The sequence below is a fragment of the Salvelinus sp. IW2-2015 genome, linkage group LG18 (genome assembly GCF_002910315.2).
Source record: "Salvelinus sp. IW2-2015 linkage group LG18, ASM291031v2, whole genome shotgun sequence".
In the NCBI taxonomy this organism is placed as follows: Eukaryota; Metazoa; Chordata; class Actinopteri; order Salmoniformes; family Salmonidae; genus Salvelinus; species Salvelinus sp. IW2-2015.
In genome coordinates this window covers 16,603,509-16,621,429 of record NC_036858.1, presented here as the reverse complement: position 1 = coordinate 16,621,429, position 17,921 = coordinate 16,603,509, and the positions used below count along the sequence as shown (strand labels likewise).

Below are 17,921 nucleotides of genomic sequence, written 5' to 3'. Positions count from 1 at the left end.
TGGAGGCCTGATGCGTGGGACCGGTACAGGTGGCACCGGGCTGATGACACGCACCTCAGGGCGAGTGCGGGGAGGAGGCATAGGACGTACTGGACTGTGGAGGAGCACTGGAGGTCTGGAGTGTAGAGCTGGTACAACCCGTCCTGGCTGGATGCTCACTTTAGCCCGGCAAGTGCGGGGCGCTGGCACAGGACGCACTGTGCTGTGAAGGCGCACTGGAGACACGGTGCGTAGAACCGCATAACATGGTGCCTGAACGGTCACACGCTCCTTAAAGCGAGTGCGTGAAGGAGACACAGGACCTACCGGACTGGGGTGGCGCACTGGAGGCCAGATGCGTGAAACTGGTGCATATGACACCGGACTAGTGTCACGCTCCTCAGCACGCCCGCTCTGCAGCGCTCTCAACGCCAACACCTCTCTCTGGAATCTTTCGTTGAGTTCCTCACTCGACTCCCTGACTGGCTCTGGTTCACCCCTCGACTCCGCCGACCACTCCGTGTGCCCCCCTACAAAAAAAATTGGGACGGCCTCTCGGGCCTCCGTCATGGTTGTGAATCCCAGAGTCGTCGTTGATCCTCCTTTGCTGCCTCCGCCTGCTTCCATGGCAGGGTCTTGTCCCCTGCCATAATCTCCTCCCATGTCCATGATGTACTCCACTCCCTTTTCTCCTGGGCCCAGGATCCCTGCTCCTCCTGGCCACGCTGCTTGGTCCTTTGGTGGTGGGATCTTCTGTTACGGCCGTCGTCAAATGAATGAGACCAAAGCGCAGCGTGGAAAGTGTTCATCGTACTTTATTAGATGACCACCAAAAAACAACAAAATACAAAACGAACGTAAAGGTCTGCAAGCTACACAGCACCTATACAAAATCAAGATCCCACAAACTAAGGTGGAAAACAGGCTGCCTAAGTATGATCCCCAATCAGAGACAACGATAGACAGCTGCCTCTGACTGGGAACCATACCCGGCCAACAAAGAAATAGAACACATAGATTGCCCACCCAAATCACACCCCGACCTAACCAAAAAGAGAAATAAAAAGGCTCTCTAAGGTCAGGGCGTGACAGGCCCCTCTGGAAATGGCTTTGAGGTTCATGCCTTGACCCTTTGGAGCGTAGAGAGGAAGTGAGGGCCTCCCCTGCTCCAGGCGGCCTAACACACTGACACTGTCGTTTGGAGATAGACATCATAAGCGTATTCACGACTGGACAGGAATCGCACATCAAAGCTACAAGATAAGAAAATGAAAGCGAAGGAAAGGAGTACAGTGCTTTTATGATAACCTTTAGTGTTACGGCTTCATCTGATCTTGAGAAATGACATAGAGCACCTGGTATCTCCTCCCAGTCACTTACAGTAGTAACACAGCAACAGACAYACAATAGAACCATCAATCAAAGCTTAGGGCGTCTCAAGAGATATCAGCCTCCTTACTTTAGGCTACTCGTCCACCTCTATTGGTTGTGCAATATAGTGCTCTGTAACGGGACTTGTTTCCTACAAAGAATAAAGATAACTCTATCATAGATTTATATCATTCATTTGAAGGGGGAAGGAAGCTTGAAAATTGGTCATGTGGACACACCTAATATTTGATAAGATAACGAACACATGTATTTCCTGTGGTAACTTCTTCCCTGGATTGATTTTATAACCTCTCCAATGCAAGGCTGCTTTTACATCAATTGTTTATGTGCTCGGTCAACGTTTTTTGGGGGGCACTTGGGGGCTCGTCCCAGATTGTAATGAAAATAACAAAAAAATATGTAAATCATCACGTAATGATAATATTAATGGGTTAAGACATTTTTTTCATTTAGATTTTTTCTTCTTCCTATCAATGACGTATTTACAATATACTGTTTCATTACCCAAGGCTCACAATCACAATCCCTGATCAACGTTATTGGATTTGCGCTTCATGCTCAGAAGACAGCTTCTGAGCCTTCGTTATCGTGGTTGACTCACTGCTGAGAGAAATACAATTATGCCCTTCTATTAACAACTATGCCAATTACACACGCTAACATCAACTCTCTTGTWCTACAATTACATACTTAGTCCTTTTAGAAACATTAAAGCTTCAACTTATTTGTAGTTGATGGTCTGATTAGGGTTATCAATCATTTTCCAATGGTACCAGAATCTTGGGTAAATTTTGTATTTAACAGGTCATCTGTGATAACTCTGGCAATTTATTTTAGTCAGTTAAGAACAAATTCTTATTTTCAATGACAGCCTAGGAACAGTGGGTTAACTGCCTTGCTCAGGGGCAGAACGACWGATTTTTACCTTGTCAGCTCGGGGATTCAATCTTGCAACCTTCCGGTTACTAGTCCAACGCTCTAACCACTAGGCWACCTGCCGCCTCACTTGAATACTTGAATAACTTTTAAAACATGTATTCATATATAGTATGATTTTTTTTWAATATATCTGTGTCCATATTGTTCATTAGTTTCTAGTTGCTAGACCATATGGTTCAAGAGAAAATAGCCTAATTAATGAAAAAATCATCTAATCAACAATGGCATTATTTTCAATTAACTCTGCAACTCTTCCAACTATRGTGTTTTTTCATAACTGCCACTAATTTGGCACCAAAACATTTACAACAAAGACATAATGACATCGTAAAAGAAAAAGTCTGTAAAAAAAATGAATATAAAGAATACAGTATTTCATGCTGAAATCCTCATATTTAATACAAATGGTATTCACTAAGTTGAMGGTTTATATATAGGATATTGTTTTTCAGCGTTTTCGTTACATTTATTATTTAAAAATAATRATATTTGAWTATTTTATATATATTTAGATCAGAAAGTCAGAGATAATTACAGACACCTGTGATAATCTGAAGTACCCAAAATGGCCACTAGATGTCTCATGATAAAATCATAAAATTCTTTAAAGATACCAAAATTCGGGTAGTTTACTGGTAAACAGAAAGTTTCCAGTAATATACCCTCCCTTTGCTACCCTTGGTCTGATACACCATGTAGAACAGAGGCGTTGTCAGGCAACACAACAGTTCAGTGTTACAAAGGGTGACTGGGGGAAGATGGAGTGAATCGACAACAAGCAGCAACACTCCTGTCCCCCTGGTATTAGTATACAATGAGACACAGCCTCCCTGTCCCTGGAGTCTCTCCACTAGGTACAAAACAAGGAAGACAGCCCATGCAGAAATTACACTGTCTGGCATGGCAGCTCAGAGCACAAGGACTGTTACATTATACAGCTCCATTGAGATGTTGCAACTGCCTGGGAACAGTGTTGTCAAGTCCAACGATCAAGCTTATTTATGGTAACATAATAATTCATTTAATATTTACTGGCTTACTGCATCTATCATCAAGGCAAGCACAAAGTAGTAAAAGGAAAATATATGTCTAAGCCTCTTAAGACAAACAGAAAGCTCTCTTAACCCAAATAAAATATTAAGAACACAATTCTAAATGCAACATGCAACAATTTCAARGATTTTACTGAGTTACAGTTCATATAAGGAAATCAGTCAAATCAGGCCCTTTTCAAATCAGGCCCTAATCCATGGATTMCACATGACTGGGCAGGGGCACACCCACTTGGAAGCCAAGCCCACCCACCAGGCCCAGCAAATCAGAATCKGTTTTTCCCCACAAAAGGGCTTTATTACAGACAGAAATACTCAGTTTCATCAGCTGTCCGGGTGGCTGGTCTCAGACGATCTCACAGGCGAAGAAGCTGGATGTGGAGGTCCTGGGCTGGCGTGGTTACACGTGGACATACTGCCAAATTCTCTAAAACAAAGTTGGAGGCGTCTTATGYTAGAGAAATTAACATTAAATTCTCTGGCAACAGCTCWGGTGGACATTCCTGCAGTCAGCGTGCCAATTGCACGCATCCTCAAAACGTGAGACATCTGTGGCATTGTGTAGTGTGACAAAACTGCACATTTTAGAGTGGCATTTTATTGGTGCACTGTGTAATGATCATGCTGTTTAATCAGCATCTCGATATGCCACACCTGTCAGGTGGATGGATTATCTTCGCAAAGGTGAAATATTCACTTACAGGGACATTAACAAATTTGTGCACAAAATGTGAGAGAAAAGCTTTTAGTGCATGTGAAAAAAATTCTGGGATCTATAATTTCAGCTCATGAAACATAAGACCAACACTTTACATGTTGTGTTTATATTTTTGTTCAGTATATGTGTAAAATTAATATATGGGCATTTCCAGGTAAAAGGACTCATGTGAGCACCAACATGTGGAGTTCATAGGAGCATGTCAAATTGGGTGTCAAATGAAAGCTAAGAGTCCATTTGAATAGATTTTTTGGGCATATTTAAGGCAAAAATATGGAAAGGGGGTCTTAGAAAACATCTACCAGAAAAAGTCTTAAAGGGTATTAGAAATACATCAAAACACAATAATATTGGAGTAAAGACCCCTGCGACCCAATATCAACACATATTGTGTTTTGGAGAAATCATTTGCCTTGTGTACAGTGCATTTAGAAAGTATTCAGACCACTTGACTTTTTCCACATTTTGTTACGCTACGACCTTATTCTACTACACACAATACCCCACAATGACAAAGCAAAAACAGTTTTTTTTTWATWTTAGCACATTTATAAAAAGAAGAAACTTAAATATCACATTTATATAAGTATTCAGACCATTTATTCAGTGCTTTGTTGAAGCACCTTTGGCAGCGATTACAGCCTTGAGTATGACGCTACAAGCTTGGCACACCTGTATTTGGGGACTTTCTCTCATTCTTCTCTGCAGATCCTCTCAAGCTCTGGGCTGTGTGGTTAGAGTTGTTGTKCTGATSGAAGGTGAACCTTTGCCCCAGTCTGAGATCCTGAGCTCTCTGGAGCAGGTTTTCATCAAGGATCGCTCTGTACTTTGCTCCGTTCATCTTTTCCTCGATCCTAACAAGTCTCCCAGTCCCTGCCACTGAAAGACCTCTCCACAGCATGATGCTGCCACCACCATGCTTCACAGTAGGGATGGTGCCAGGTTTCCTCCAGTTGTGACGCTTGGCATTCAGGCCAAAGAGTTCAATCTTGGTTTTATCAGAACAGAGAATCTTGTTTCTCAAGGTCTGAGAGTCCTTTAGCTGCCTTTTGGCAAACTCCAAGCGGGCTGTCATGTGCCTTTTACTGAGGAGTGGCTTCCGTCTTGAGCTCAGTCACAGTCACCATCGGGTTCTTGGTKACCTCCCTGACCAAGGCCCTTCTCCCCCGATTGCTCAGTTTGGCCCTTCGGCCAGCTCTAGGAAGTGTCTTGGGGGTTCCAAACTTCTTCCATCTAAGAGTGATAGAGGCCACTGTGTTCTTGGGGACCTTCAATGCTGCAGAAATGTTTTGGTACCCTTCCCCAGACCTGTTCCTTGATACAATCCTGTCTCTGAACTCTACGGGACAATTCCTTCGACCTCATGGCTTGGTTTTTGCTCTGATATGCACTGTCAACTGTGGGACCTTATATAGACAGGTGTGTGCCTTTCCAATCAAGTTGTAGAAACAGCACAAGGATGATCAATGTAAACAGCAACTTCGAGTCTCATAGCAGAGGGTTTGAATGCTTATGTAAATAAGGTATTTCTGTTTTTTGTGTATATTTGTTTGCAAAAATGTCTAAAAACCTATTTTCGCTTTGTCATTATGGGGTATTGTGTGTAGATTGATGAGGGAAAAAATTATTTAATAKATTTTAGAATAAGGCTGTAACGCAACAAAATGTGGAAAAAGGTCTGAATACTTTCCAAATGRACTGTAAGTTTAAGAAACATTTCCCGATATTTCCCAAAAATCAGTAACAGAATTACTGCAATTGAATTGGCTACAATGGGAATGTATAGTAGTAAAAAAACACAGTTGTGTCACGTGCTACAGACCCCCCTTCCACTTGCATACTACTATGTTCAGCTCATAACTGTTTCCTTTCTTATTCTGTCATCTGGTGGTCAAAGCAAGTGTGAAAACAACCCCTCCCTCCCTCTCTCCCTCTCCCTCTGCCTCTCTCTCTCTCTCTCTATTTAATGTCAACTTTCCCAGCTCTTACTGACACCTACCCATAAGCCCCCTCTCTTTCCATTTACTGTAACCTGCATCCTCACCCACTGAGCACCGACCGACACTGGATGTCCATGGAAATTGAAAAGTAGTTTAAATTTGGTCAGATCCCCCCGGCCTTGATTTCAACATCCACAGACATCGTTTTTTGATATGGTCCGGACTGGTTTTAATTTCAAAGTTCACAAACATAGACATGGACGATTGGTTCAGATTTGGTCCAGTCCAGACCAAATCTGAACCAATCATAGACATCTATGTTTCACAAGTTTGGAGAGCACAGTGCAGTACATTAGAGCACAGTAGAGTACAATAGAGTACAGTAAAGTAAATGAAAGTTAAATAAAATTGAGTAGAGTATTGTTCACTACAGTCCTGTGCTGTACTGTACAGTAGAATATAGTTTAATACAGTAGAGCATACTAGAGTTGAGGACAGTATAATGTACTGTACTGAACTATACTTTACTGTACTCTAGTGTACTGAACACTACTGTACTGTTTTGTGCTGTACTGTACTCTACTGAACTGTACAAACTTGTGAAACAGACGTGATTGGTTCAGATTTGGTCCGGTCCAAACAAATTTGGTCTTGTTTGGGGGTGGAGCTCATTAAAATAATAACGAGTGTGTAGATTAGAATAATACCCAAATATGCAAAGGAGGATATTGCATATTTCAACCTTTGTGTACCTATTCAGGCTGTATCACCATGAAGAAAGTGATATTCATATCCATAATTATGCATTTCTGTATAGTACAGATCAGGGACCTATGATGTAATTCCGTTACCGGGTGTAAATCCACTTCACTTAATGTAGTTCAATAACCAAAATAGATTTTTTTCAAGGTCAAGGTGTCAAGTCATAGCTGATACCCCATTCTTTCTGCAGATATCTTTTCATCTTATTTCGGAGCAGATATTTAAAGACATGCTCTGGAACTTTGGAGACTACTAAGTACAGTCGTGGCCAAAAGTTTTGAGAATGACACAAATATTAATTTTCACAAAGTCTGCTGCCTCAGTGTCTTTGGATATTTTTGTCAGATGTTACTATGGAATACTAAAGTATAATTACAAGCATTTCATAACTTCATAGGCTTTTATTGACAATTACATGAAGTTGATGCAAAGAGTCAATATTTGCAGTGTTGACCCTTTTTTTCAAGACCTCTGCAATCCACCCTGGACTGCTTCAATTAACTTCTGGGCCACATCCTGACTGATGGCAGCCCATTCTTGCATATCAATGCTTGGAGTTTGTCAGAATTTGTGGGGTTTTGTTTGTCCACCCGCCTCTTTGAGGATTGACGACAAGTTCTCAATGGGATTAAGGTCTGGGGAGTTTCCTGGCCATGGGCCCAAAATATCGATGTTTTGTTCCCTGAGCCACTTAGTTATCACTTTTGCCTAATGGAAAGGTGCTCCATCATGCTGAAAAAGGCATTGTTCGTCACCAAACTGTTCCTGGATGGTTGGGAGAAGTTGCTCTCGGAGGATGTGTTGGTACCATTCTTTATTCATGGCTGTGTTCTTAGGCAAAACTGTGAGTGAGCCCACTCCCTTGGCTGAGAGCAACCCCACACATGAATGGTCTCAGGATACTTTACTGTTGGCATGACACAGGACTGATGGTAGCACTCACCCTGTCTTCTCCGGACAAGCTTTTTTCCGGATGCCCCAAACAACCGGAAAGGGAATTCATCAGAGAAAATGACTTTACCCCAGTCCTCAGCAGTCCAGTCCCTGTACCTTTTGCAGAATATCAGTCTGTTCCTGATGTTTTTCCTGGAGAGAAGTGGCTTCTTTGCTGCCCTTCTTGACACCAGGCCATCCTCCAAAGGTCTTCGCCTCCACTGTGCGCGCAATGCTCTCACAAATGCTCTGCTGCCATTCCTGAGCAAGCTCTGTACTGGTGGTTCCCCGATCCGCAGCTGAATCAACTTTAGGAGACGGTCCTGGCGTTGCTGGACTTTCTTGGGCGCCTGAGCCTTCTTCACAACAATTGAACCGCTCTCCTTGAAGTTCTTGATGATCCGATAAATGGTTGATTTAGGTGCAATCTTACTGGCAGCAATATCCTTGCCTGTGAAGCCCTTTTTGTGCAAAGCAATGATGACGGCACGTGTTTCTTTGCAGGTAACCATGATTGACAGAGGAAGAACAATGATTCCAAGCACCACCCTCCTTTTGAAGCTTCCAGTCTGTTATTCGAACTCAATCAGCATGACAGAGTGATCTCCAGCCTTGTCCTCGTCAACACTCACACCTGTGTTAACAAGAGAATCACTGACATGTTGTCAGCTGTTCCTTTTGTTGCACGGCTGAAATGCAGTGGAAATGTTTTTTGGGGGGGATTCAGTTCATTTGCATGGCAAAGAGGGACTTTGCAATTCATCTGATCATTCTTCATAACATTCTGGAGTATATGCAAATTGCCACCATACAAACTGAGGTAGCAGACTTTGTGAAAATTGATATTTGTGTCATTCTCAAAACTTTTGGCCACGACTGTATTTTTTAAACCTCCTTTTTTGGGCTGGATGTGTCAATGTGCAGTTCATACATACATAATCTATGAGCAGAATTACTGTCTTACCTCAATTAGTCATGAAATCTCCAGTTTGAAAGATACTATTTTCTGGAAGCTGTGCTTCACTCCATTCCATTTATTTTGTTATCATGAAGAACTTCCCGGTCCTTAACAATTACAAGCATAAACACAACATGATGCAGCCACCACTATGCTTGAAAATATGGAGAGTGGTACTCAGTAATGTGTTGTATTGGATTTTCCCCAAACAAAAGACTTTGTATTCAGGACAAAAAATTGCTTTACCACATTTTTTGCAGTATTACTTTAGTGCCTTGTTGCAAACAGAATGCATGTTTAGGAATATTTTATTATGTACAGACTTCCTTCTTTTCAGTCTGTCATTTAGGTTAGTATTGTGGAGTAACTACAATGTTGTTGWTCCATCCTCAGTTTTCTCCTATCACAGCCTCTCCAGCAACTGAGTTAGGAAAGATGCCTGCATATTTGTAGTGACTGGATTGCTACACCATCCAAAGTGTAATTAATACTTTCACCATGCTCAAAGGGATATTCAATGTCAGATTTTTTTACCCATCTACCAATAGGGGCCCTTCTTTGCGAGGCATTGGAAAACCTCCCTGGTCTTTGTGGTTGAATCTGTGTTTGAAATTCACTGCTTGGCTGAGGGACCTTACAGATAATGTGTGTGGTACAGAGATGAGGTAGTCATTCAAAAAATWATGTTTAACACTATTATTGCACACAGAGTGAGTCCATGCAACTTATTATGTGACTTGTAAGCACATTTTTACTGCTGAATGTATTTAGGTTTGCCATGACAAAGGGGTTGAATACTTATTGACTTAAGACATTTCAGCTTTTCATTTTTTATTAATTTGTAAAAATAGCAAAAAACATAATTCCACTTTAACTTTATGGCGTATATTTAATCAATTAAAATTGTAAGCTGTAACACAACAAAATGTGGAAAAAATCAAGGGGTGTGAATACTCTCCGAAGACACTGTAGCTTAAAGCCAAGATGTATAACTTTCAGTTTGTCGACAAATTGCCACACAGAAATACACAATAATGAGACATTATAAAAGCTCATACATCCTTATACCAAGTAAATAAAGCATATGATGACTTTAAATAAAGTGTGACAATACTACACCTACAATATTTTTCTTCCATGCAACATGGTGTTTAAAGCTTCATCTAGGCGCAGAGGTCTAAACACAGACAGTGTGACAGGTTATATGGGTGACAGTGGAAGCACAGCAAAATAGATCATCCATTCACGTTTATACACTGTGCATTGCAAAAAACWAATTCTAAATGTTATACATGGAAGATCCCAAAACGTATTTTATAAGACAGAGAGAAACTCTTCATACACATTGTTTCGGCCCTCCAAGATCAAAACGTGGTGTGTTTGCATAATTTTTGTTTTGGACTGAATAAATATTTACTTGTGAATCTATGATTTTTGCATTGATTGTTGCAGCAACTTGCCTGTGTTTTAACTTGTTTGCAGATCCACTGTAAAGCACTTTGAAAGTCGCCATGTAATTAAAAGCACTATGCCAAAAAATCTATTATTATTATTGTCACTTATGAATGTCTTCCAAAAGTGGACAGGCATGTTTTGAGTAGTGGTAGAGTACTACAGTACACTACAGTATATTCTGATCAAAACGTGGCGTGGACAGGCATGTTTCATTACAGTACAACTACAGTACTATGGTATACTAGGGTATATTAGGACATACTACGGTATATTAGGGTGTACTCACGGGTGCCATCGAAGCGGGTGGCGATGGTGTCCAGAAAGGTGTTCTGGGGGGCCAGGAGGCCCTTCATCACCGGCATGTTGGCCCTGATCTAAGGTCAGCGATGGTTCCCGCAATGATCACACCATCCCAGAGGCACCAGGGTGGTGGGTCCGCTGAGGCCTCTCAGGGATTACAGGTGGGTGCGGGGCCAGTCCGGCAGTGTAGCGAGGGGAGAGAAGCACATCTAAAAGAGGCCACCGTGGCGGAGTCCATCCACGCAGAGTCCCAGTTGGGTCCCTCCACTCTGATCTTAGGGTGGAGTCGGTGATCAGAATCAGTGTAGAAGTTCAGCCGGGTCCTGGCGCTTTTTGGTGAGCGGCGAAGGTATGTCGAACGATAGATCAGAAAAGGGATCAAGTTGAATGTTCAGGTGTTGTCGAGATCCAAAAGATACCTGCTGTACTTGCTCCGGTGCGTCTCTTCAGGTGCTGCTGCTCGCCCTCTCCCAAGCACCAGTCCAGAAGTTGTAGCCTAAGTCTTCCTCTTCAGTCCAATGGGGCTGTTTACCACTGGAGAGAGAATCCACAAAACGGCAAGGCGTCTTTCTACCTCTCTCTTTCTTTATGTGTCCCTCCCTTGTTCCCCCCCTCTCTCTCTGTTCTGCTGAGTTGCTGTGGCAGGCAGAGCAGTTACATCTTCGTAAGCCTTCTCATTCTGCCCCCCCCCCCCCTCTATCTCTCTCTTTCTCTCTGCACTCCCTCTTTCATCCACTCCTGTGGTAGCTCAGCCAATGAGATTCTTAGGTTTCACACGGCTGGCATTCTCTATAGAAACCTGGTCTCGTCTGGGGGGATAAAGAGGGGGGTGGGGGGGACTCCTCTAGGAGTGGGCGTTGACAGGACAATTCCAGCCTGTACTTCTGCTATCAACCCTCAGGTGTTGTCTACGTGTCTGACGCCTGGGGAAAGATAGATTACCTGCTGGGAGATCAATAAAAGGCTATTGTATTCTATTTCACCATATTTTATTGGACTATTCTCCTATATTCTCCTACTATTCTCCTATAGTGATGAGAGGCTGCTCTTGGACACATTTTGGAATCYATGAGAAWWWTWTTTTTTATGCCTTTCAAGATTTTATGAATATGCGTATTGCAGTTATGGGAATTACTGTATTATGTTGCGTCTTTAATGAGGTAGTGTAAACAAGTAAATCGTTTTGGAACACATTTATTGGCCTAAAATTGACAATGTTATTCCAGGGGGCTTTTCGGAAAAAACGCCTTTATTTAACCGTAACCATGGTACCTCAATTTGTTAGTGTATTATCAGTGAGTATAGTTCAGCATACCATTCCTATAATACCTGTTCCTTGTATGCCTCATCATCACTTGTATGATAATCTCATCTGTTCTCTCTTGCACCCACCCTGTCCTTCRAAGGAAATTACCGGAAGGAAAGCCGCTGGAAAGGTATTAAAAGGATAAACCGGGAGATGTTTTATAATGAAGACTTGAAGCTAAGCACATAACTAACCGCAGATCTTAATTCACTCTGACCCATTGGTCAAACAGAATTCCCGCTAGAAAGTATAATAGCTTCTGAAGAGGATGCATTCTGAAAAGAATACCAAAACGGATCTTTTTGCCTGTAGCATACTTTTTTTTGTATTAAACTAGAGTCTATGGGTGTTATTATGGCATCTCATATGAATTAAGGGAAATGGAAAATTATACTGAACAAAAATAGATACGCAACACGCAACAATTTCAATGATTTTACTGAGTTACAGTTCATATAAGGGAATCAGTCAACTGAAATAAATCCATTAGGCCCTATTCTATGGATTTCACATGACTGGGCAGGGGCTCAGCCATGGGTGGGCCTGGGAGGGCATAGGCCCACCCACTGGGGAGCCAGGCCCAGCCAATCAGAATGAGGMTTTTTTTTCCCACAAAAGGGCTTTATTACAAACAGAAATACTCCTCAGAAATACTCCTCCATCAGCTGTCCGGGTGTCTGGTCTCAGACGACACCGCAGGTGAAGAAGCCGGATGTGGAGGTCCCGGGCTAGCGTGGTTACACTTGGTCGCGGTTGTGAGGCTGGTTGGACGTACTGCCAAATTCTCTAAAATCGTCTTATGGTAGCAAAATGAACATAACATTCTCTGGCAATACCTCTGGTGGACATTCCTGCCGTTAGCATGCCAACTGCATGCTCCCTTAAAACTTGAGACATCTGTGGCATTGTGTTGTTTGAMAAAACTGCAKATTTTTAGAGTGTGCTTATATTGTCCCCAGCACAAGGTGCACATATGTAATGAGCTGTTTAATCAACTTCTTGATATGCCACACCTGTCAGGTGGATGGATTATCTTGGCAAAGGAGAAATGCTCACTAACAGGGATGTAAGCTTTTTGTGTGTATGGAACATTTTGGGGACTTTTTATTTCAGCTCATGAAACATGAGACCAACACTTTACATGTTGCGTTTATATTTTTGTTCAGTATACTAGAAAGTTTGTACAGAATGATTTTGGGGACATTTGTTGAATGGACAGCAATAAAATTGACACGCCTAATTTTTTTATACGAAAAAGAYAAGTGTAAACAAAAGCTCATCAATCAGTATCTAACCATTTTCATCTTGTGGAGCACAACATCAACAAAAAACGCTGGTTTCCCAGTGTGTACTGCTTTATACAGTTAAATTAAATTATATTAACCCTTTATGTTCAATTCGAACACCGTTTATGTTCCGGGTCAATTTCACCCGTACYCTAAGTATATCAAGATCATAAATATATTATTTTAATATCCAAAAATGTATTTTCCAGTAGCTGAGAATGTCCTCTTTCATATGCTCTCCCCCCTGAGTTGATAGACCCAACTGTTCAACATTTAGAGCCAAATGTTTGATTACTGTACCAAAGTCGTAAATCWAATTTTGACATTTTTTGTCTAACTTCAGACCACTGTCCCTCAGCCTCTGAACATCACAGGGAAAACATACTTCCTTATTTCCCTGTGATCATCGTGGATCTTTACTGCACAGAGGGCCATATCTCTAGCACAAAGGTCATGGTCAAATTGTCTTCAGATCTGTGTTGCTCAGCCTCTGAGCATCATTTGGAAATCAATATCAGTTTTAATACACCCCAATATGCTCCTCCTCCTCAGCTCTACAGTATTTCTCTGTGGCACCATGTTCAGAGCTGGGCTGGTCGAGGAAGACAAAGACAGACAGACACTGAAGACTGGAAGCGCAGGGCGCAGCACTAACTCATGTCAGACAGATGGGCTGAGCAGTAGGGGCATGGGGAGAGACCGGAGAGAGAAAGGGGAGAGACTGGAGAGAGCAGAGAGAGAGAGAGAGAGAGAGAGAGAGGGAGGAAGGGAATAGTGCTGGGCGGGTGATGGATAGAAGTGTTCACCCTTGTGGTAAGAAGTCAGCGCGCTGGAACGAGACAGCAGGGCGGAAAGCGGAAGACACAGAAAATACAGAGAGAAAGAGATGAGAGGAGAAAGAACGAGAGCGTGAGAGCACGATGAGGGACTAATCCAGAGAGAAACCAGCTGTACTGTACTAGTAGTAGATATATAAATACAGCTAGGATAAGTAGGAAAATAAGAACCCCCTCTGAGCTATTCGCTGTAATCCATTTTTAATGGGGCTTCATTGTCCTGCCTCCTTGTAGTGCATCCATCTCCTCTTGTCACAAATAAAGAGACCAATCCATTATATATGCCCCACCGCCACCACCCGACACCTCTCTGTTCCTCTCTACCCCCAAAGCCTAACGCAGCGGGGTAGAATWGAGCCAGAGGTGAGACTACAACGATTGCCCATGCAGTTTCCCTTTCCACGACACTGGAGATGTAGTGCCCTACTCCTATAGCCCTGTAGGGGGGGGGTTAACTCAGGTAAACGTGGAGTTAACTGTATGCTGTTGCTCTTTGGCCCTATGCTCACCTATAGGTCTGTTTCAGTCTCAGCTGTGGCTAGGTCTCTAAGTTGTATAGCTGCTACTACATAATCATAGCACGTATGTCTCGGCAGCACGCATGCTTCCTTCACATCAAGTCGTCACTACTGGATCCTGTGGTCTATATATAAGCCATTGAGAAATCTTTCAGGCCACCATTCGTAAAACTACCCGCGGTTGTTCATGTTGAATAACCCAGTAATCTGAGCAGATGTGGTGAGCTGAGCTGTGTTTGAATCCTCTGGGCATGTGAGGGCTCTATACACACACACACACACACACACACACACACACACACACACACACACACACACCAGGGACCACATTTTATACCAGCAGCCTCTATCAGATTAAACGTGTTAGAAAGTTAAGCAGGGGTTGAATATCTTGATCCGCTGTGGCTGATATTCTTATACTCTATGTGATAAACACTGGCGTATTTATGGCTTTCTTGAAGCCGTCTAAGGCTACGATCCTACATTCTCCTCAAGACGTCTTTACGCAGAGCAAACATGCCATTGCAGTGCTGTATATTTTTTATGAAAAGATGCCATGCTGTCAAGCAGGTGATCTAACTTTCGCTGCGGTCACTGCCCGATCTGCCTGATTTGCAGGAGGGTCRTCTGGTGCGGCGGCCGGTAATCATAACAAAGGGCAAATCTCCACTGAAGTCAAACTTCAGTTACTGTAGTATCCCATTGAGGTCAATACATGACTATGTGAAAATGTGATTTACCCCCAAGTGGCTAAATGACAAAAGAGAGCATATGAAGAGTTTTGGCCAATGAAAAGGGAAAAGAGACCGACCATCACATATTGACATGATATGGATTTTAACAACGCAACCAAATTATGATTTTTTTAAAAGCTAACGAGATGAGCCTCTTGCTTCGTACTCTCCCTCCCCCCTAGTAAAATGCTTCAGATACAAGATTTTTGGACACTTTCAGATCGCCAACTTGGAAGGGTAGGAGTGATGAGGTCTTGATGAGGTAAATTTAGCTCTCGTCATTTTCTCTTGGTTTGTCTAATCACAGAAAGAAGCCTGACCAGATTGAGAGCAGTGTCAAATCTCTGGCAAATTGGGACGTTTCTAAAAATACTAGCCCACTTTTGAGCACAGAGGACGTGCAGGGCATGAGAATAAAATTCTCATTCATTCAGAACCCAATACATTGCAGAGCTTTCAAGTTCCATTGCTATCGGGAAACCGGCCCAGGGTTGTTCAATTCCACTCTCCATTCTCACAATGGGCACTAGTGCCCTCTAGAGTCTAGAGCAGGGATGTTCAATGTTGACCTGGAGTGCCGAAAACGCTTCTGTTTTTCATCCTTTCCTTCTAATAAATGGACTAATTCAGACCTGAGACACCAGGTGAGTGCAATTAACTAACAGGCAGAAACAAAAAACTTAAGTGGTTTGGCCCTCCAGGACTGACATTGAACAGCCCTGCTCTAGACTCTAGGGCAGGGTTTCCCAAACTCGGTCCTGTGGACCCCCCGGGTGCACGTTTTGGTTTTTGTCATAGCACTACACAGCTGATTTAAATAACCAACTCATCAAGCTTTGATTATTTGAACCAGCTGTGTAGTTCTAGGGCAAAAAAACAAAACGTGCACCCAGGGTGGGCCCCGGGACCGAGTTTGGGAAACCCTGTTCTCGGGCACCAGTGAGAGAATGGAGAGTGGAATTGAACAGCCCCGGGCCTGGTTTCCTGATAACGAAGGATATTAGGCTTACGAGTGTTTTAATMATACATCTTTCCTACAACGGCCCGAAGATGTAACATGCAWTTCCCAAAACACCAGGCAGAAAGAATGTTAGCTAAGTGCATCGTTGGKGCATGTGTCAATACTGATAGGTTTGAAAGAAAGGCAGCATTGCGCTCTGATAAGCTTTCTCCATTCAAATCTTACCTTATCATTATAATTATTACACAATACTGATGAGGATCAGATCCTAGAGAGATATGGCTGCAAATATTGAGGTGGTTTATTCTAATGCTTACCCTATAGTAATGCACTCAGATTAATTTGGCACGTCATTGCGSATGTTACACATCACGATATTGAGGCACAAATTATATTGAGGCATAAATGATATATACACACACACTACCAGTCAAAAGTTTTAGAACACTTACTCATAGATTTTTTCCCCCCTTCTTTCTACATTGTAGAATAAGTYAAGACAACAAAACTATGAAATAACACATATGGAATCATGTAGTAACCAAACAAAGTGTTAAATAAATCAAAATATATTTGAGATTCTTCAAATAGCTACCCTTTGCCTTGATCACAGCTTCGCACGCTCTTGGCATTCTCTCAACCAGCTTCATGAGGTAGTCACCTGGAATGCATTTCAATTAACAGGCGTGCCTTAAAAATTAATTTGTGGAATTTCTTTCCTTCTTAATGCATTTTGAGCCAATCAGTTGTGTTGTGACAAAATAGTACAGAGTATACAGAAGATAACCCTATTTGATAAAAGACCAAGTCCATATTATGGCAAGAACAGCTCAAAAAAGCAAAGAGATACGACGGTCCATCAATACTTTAAGACATGAAGGTCAGTCAATGTGGAAAATGTCAAGAACTTTTACATTTTCTTCAAGTGCAGTCGCAAAAACAATCKAGCGCTATGATGAAACTGMCTCTCATGAGGACCACCACAGGAAAGGAAGACCCAGAGTTACCTCTGCTGCAGAGGATAAGTTCATTAGAGTTAACTGCACCTCAGATTGCAGCCCAAAMAAATGCTTCACAGAATTCAAGTAACAGACACATCTCAACATCAACTGTTCAGAGGAGACCGCGTGAATCAGGCCTCCAAAGTCAAATTGCTGCAAAGAAACCACTACTAAAAGGACACCAATAAGAAAAGACTTGCTTGGGCCAAGAAACACAAGCAATGGCCATTAGACTGGTGAAAATCTGTCCMTTGGTCCGATGACTCCAAATTTGAGATTTTTGGTTCCAACCGCTTGTGTCTTTATGAAACGCAGATTAGGTGAATGGATGATCTCTGCATGTGTGGTTCCCACCGTGAAGCATGTAGTGGTGTAGGTGGTGTGATGATGTGGGGCTGCTTTGCTGGTGACACTACTTTATTTAGAATTCAAGGCATACTTAACCATCGTGGCTACCACAGCATTCTGCAGCAATACGCCATCCCATCTGGTTTGTGCTTAYTGGGACTATCATTTGTTTTTCAACAGGACAATGACCCAAAACACARCTCCAGGCTGTSTKAGGGCTATTTGTCCATGAAGGAGAGTGATGGAGTGCTGCATCAGATGACCTGGCCTCCACAATCACCCGACCTCAACCCAATTGAGATGGTTTGGGATGAGTTGGACCGCAGWGTGAAGGAAAAGCAGCCAACAAGTGCTCAACCCTTAAATMAGTAGGTGTGTCCAAACTTTTGACTGGCACTGTATATATCACATACAAATAGAACTCAATTGACCAAACATTACATTTGTTTCAATATGATTTAAATACTGTATAGGCCTAGGTAGAGTATAGGCCTACTATATAT

General features: G+C 42.4%; 1 protein-coding gene across 1 annotated transcript in view; it reads right to left on the bottom strand.

Moving 5' to 3' along the window:
- Positions 1-10,995, bottom strand: part of kcnh4b (potassium voltage-gated channel, subfamily H (eag-related), member 4b) — a 67,305-nt gene extending 56,310 nt beyond the window's left edge. Inside the window, 1 exon segment of the mRNA XM_070448342.1 lies at positions 10,415-10,995. Coding sequence (XP_070304443.1) covers positions 10,415-10,490 — 76 coding nt within the window. The 5' untranslated portion in view covers positions 10,491-10,995.
- Positions 10,996-17,921: the final 6,926 nt, after the last annotated feature.